Source organism: Corylus avellana, chromosome 1 (assembly GCF_965113065.1).
Source record: "Corylus avellana chromosome 1, dhCorAvel1.hap1.2, whole genome shotgun sequence".
In the NCBI taxonomy this organism is placed as follows: Eukaryota; Viridiplantae; Streptophyta; class Magnoliopsida; order Fagales; family Betulaceae; genus Corylus; species Corylus avellana.
Window position 1 is genome coordinate 1,209,675 of NC_142490.1, and position 2,953 is coordinate 1,212,627.

Consider the following 2,953-nt stretch of genomic DNA (forward strand, 5'->3'; position numbering starts at 1 on the left):
AAGCAAAACATCATCAAGCCTATACTAATCCCCAAAACTATCAAATTATGCAATGCCTTTAGAGTCTGTTGAAATTCAATATTTGTCATCAAACTATAAGCCTATAAGCTCTTTTGTTGTAAGCCCATATCAACCGCAAACAATTCAAAAAAGAAAAGGAGAGGACAAAATGGCTGAAGAAGAAGGGGGAAGGAGAAGAACATTCCACCAAGGCAACCTGATTATCCATAAAGTGCATTGGCACCATTGAAGATAGCATCCAGACAGAAGCAAAAGAAACACATCGAGCATAGCACACTAAAAATTAACCACATTTTATACTATCCATTGTTAGAGAACGTCCCATAGATTTCCCACAAACCCCATTGTTTGTGTAATGCAGGTTTTAAAGATGCTTGGATTACTATTCTAAAACAATTGTTTGTACAATGATATCACTATAACAATTTTGAATGAGCTTATGATTCTCTATATAGTATAACAATGCAATTGCAAAGGCCCTTGATCAAAAAAAGTGAAATCAAGAACATTACAACCTTGGACATAGGCCAAGCGTAGGAATTGAATGGCGAAGTGTAGTTTCTAACTAGAAGATATGTCAGAGAGCCCTATTCGGATGAACAGCCTAAATATAGATCCAGAAGGAGAACTACAAAAAAAATCAACGAAAACGCATAATTGGCACAAAACAAACTAAGAGTGTGTTTGGCACAGCGACCAAAAGATGTATAGTTTAAAAATTTGCGATCTTAAAACCTAGAAAAATCGCTAGCAATGGAGTGCATTTCTAAAAATGCCAAACAGCACGTTTTCAAATTGATGTTTTTAAATCACACGTTTTAAACAAAGCAACAATAAAAATGTACGAAGCACAAAGATTAGTAGATAAATCAATCCACCACATCACACAGCACGATTAATTCACACTTGAAGATGAGAAGTGCTCGATTAGAAACTTATGCCGCAGTCATCAGTTAAGAAGAAGAAAAACCCTAATTCTTATGCGAACAAACATCACATATCTGTGTGTTAGGTAGACGGGAAAAATTGCTGATTAAACAGCGAAAACGCAAAATCAAAAGCCCATTTTAGCCAAAACCATCCTATGTATAACGATTGACCAACCAAATATATGAAGAAAAAAAAGAGAATATGTACTATTACTCTTTCTTTTTTTTTTTTTGGTACTCAAGAGGCGTCGGGGACCGCAGAGCAATCTTTAGCAAAATGGCCTTGCTTCCCGCAGTTGAAACACCCAGTTCTTCCTCCGGAACCACCTCCACTGAACCTTCCCGAAACGCCGCCGCCGTTTCGGCAATCCCTAGCCAAGTGCCCAAACTCCCCACATGTAAAGCAGGCACCGCTGCCACTTCCGCCACCACCGCCACCACTGCCACCACCGCCACTACCGCCACCTCCACCGATACAGTCCCTCGCCAAATGCCCGTACCCACCGCACGAGTAACACGCGCCACCCGCGCCACCGCCATTGTTTCCGCGAGGACAGTCCCTCGCCATGTGCCCAACCTCGCCGCAACTGTAACAACCGCCTCCGCCTCCGCCTCCGCCTCCGCCTCTGCCTCCGCCTCTGCCTCCACCGGACGCGGGGTTCCCTCTGTAACATTCCCTAGCGATGTGCCTCGTATCGCCGCAATTGTAACACCCGGCCCCGCCGTTGCGCCTATCTCCACCGCTTCTCCAGCCACCGCCTCCGCCACCGCGTGTGGACCTGCCGTGACTGTAACTTTCCTTCTTGGTGGCCTGGAGGGGAGATCCGTTGGGGCCGGTGACGTCGATGGCCTTAGTCTTCTCGTTGACGCCGAGCTCGATCTGGAACTCGACGCTATCGCCCTCGGCCAGGCTACGGAAGCCTTCGGCTTTGATCGCTGACTGGTGGACGAACAGATCTTCGCCACCGTCGTCGGGCGTGATAAACCCGTAGCCCTTCACATCGCTGAACCACCGGACCACACCCGTCGACCTCTCCTCCGCCATTGGATCGAACCCTAACCTTAGCCCTTAACCAATATTGAATGAATGCAGAGAGAATGAAAGATGTATGAGCGTCTTTATATAATGATAGGGCAAAAACCCTAATCGCCTCCGCTTCTCTGATTCCCTAATTCGCTTTAGCCTCCTCTCCCTTAGATCCTCTTTCGTTTCACGTGTTCATCTGGTGGTCTTCGGTCTACGCTAATCAACCCTGGACCCCCATCCCCCACCCCCCCACTTTGTTTTAATCAATTTTTTTGTTCTTTTATATGTTCCAGATTTTATTTTTATTTTAATTGATATAGAGTATGTGATTTTTATATAATTTTGAAAAATTTATTTGAGAATCACATGCTAAGAATGTCACTTGGCTCACTTTATATTAAAAATACATGTATAAATAACATACTCTAATAATAAATATAAGTATAATAAAATACATTAGAGAAAATTTCTACCATCTAATTTAAAGAAAAACTTTATACATGTAAAAATATATACAAAAAAAATTTAAGGCTCGGGTTGGGCTTCTCATTTGCATAAATTAATTTTGCTACACTTCCACACACCATGCATGTAAGCAATTGTGAGGAGACTCGTTATGAGCCTACTTGTCCAAACAAGTCTAAGGGTTGTCTTGTATTAAAATTCTCTACCCAAATTACAAGAAATATGAGCAAATAATTACATTAGATTTCAATCCGGCCCGAAGGCCTTGTATTTTCACTCTTTTTATACGCAACTCTTCTTTGTCATCTTTTCCTTCCTTGCAACTCATTAGATTATATGAAAAATAAGAAATATTTGACAATTTTCTATCTTAGGCAAACCCGAAAATTATTTTTCAAATTATTTTCAAGATTGCAATTTAACAACAAAAAAAATCAACTTTTTTTTTAAAAAAAAAAAAAAAAATTTATGAAAAAATGTAATTTAGCTGAAAATATTTTACACCGAAAGA

The 2,953-nt window shown here is 41.2% G+C and overlaps 1 protein-coding gene across 1 annotated transcript; it reads right to left on the reverse strand.

Moving 5' to 3' along the window:
* Positions 1 to 916: 916 nt before the first annotated feature.
* CSDP1 (cold shock domain protein 1) lies at positions 917 to 2,203 on the reverse strand. The gene has a single exon (XM_059582316.2). It carries the CDS (start codon positions 1,993 to 1,995, stop codon positions 1,189 to 1,191), a length of 807 nt encoding a protein of 268 aa, XP_059438299.2. The 5' UTR covers positions 1,996 to 2,203; the 3' UTR covers positions 917 to 1,188.
* Positions 2,204 to 2,953: the final 750 nt, after the last annotated feature.

What these genes read in the sequence shown, in the direction of transcription:
- CSDP1 (XM_059582316.2), bottom strand. Translation starts at nt 1,995, where the DNA reads ATGGCGGAGGAGAGGTCGACGGGTGTGGTCCGGTGGTTCAGCGATGTG.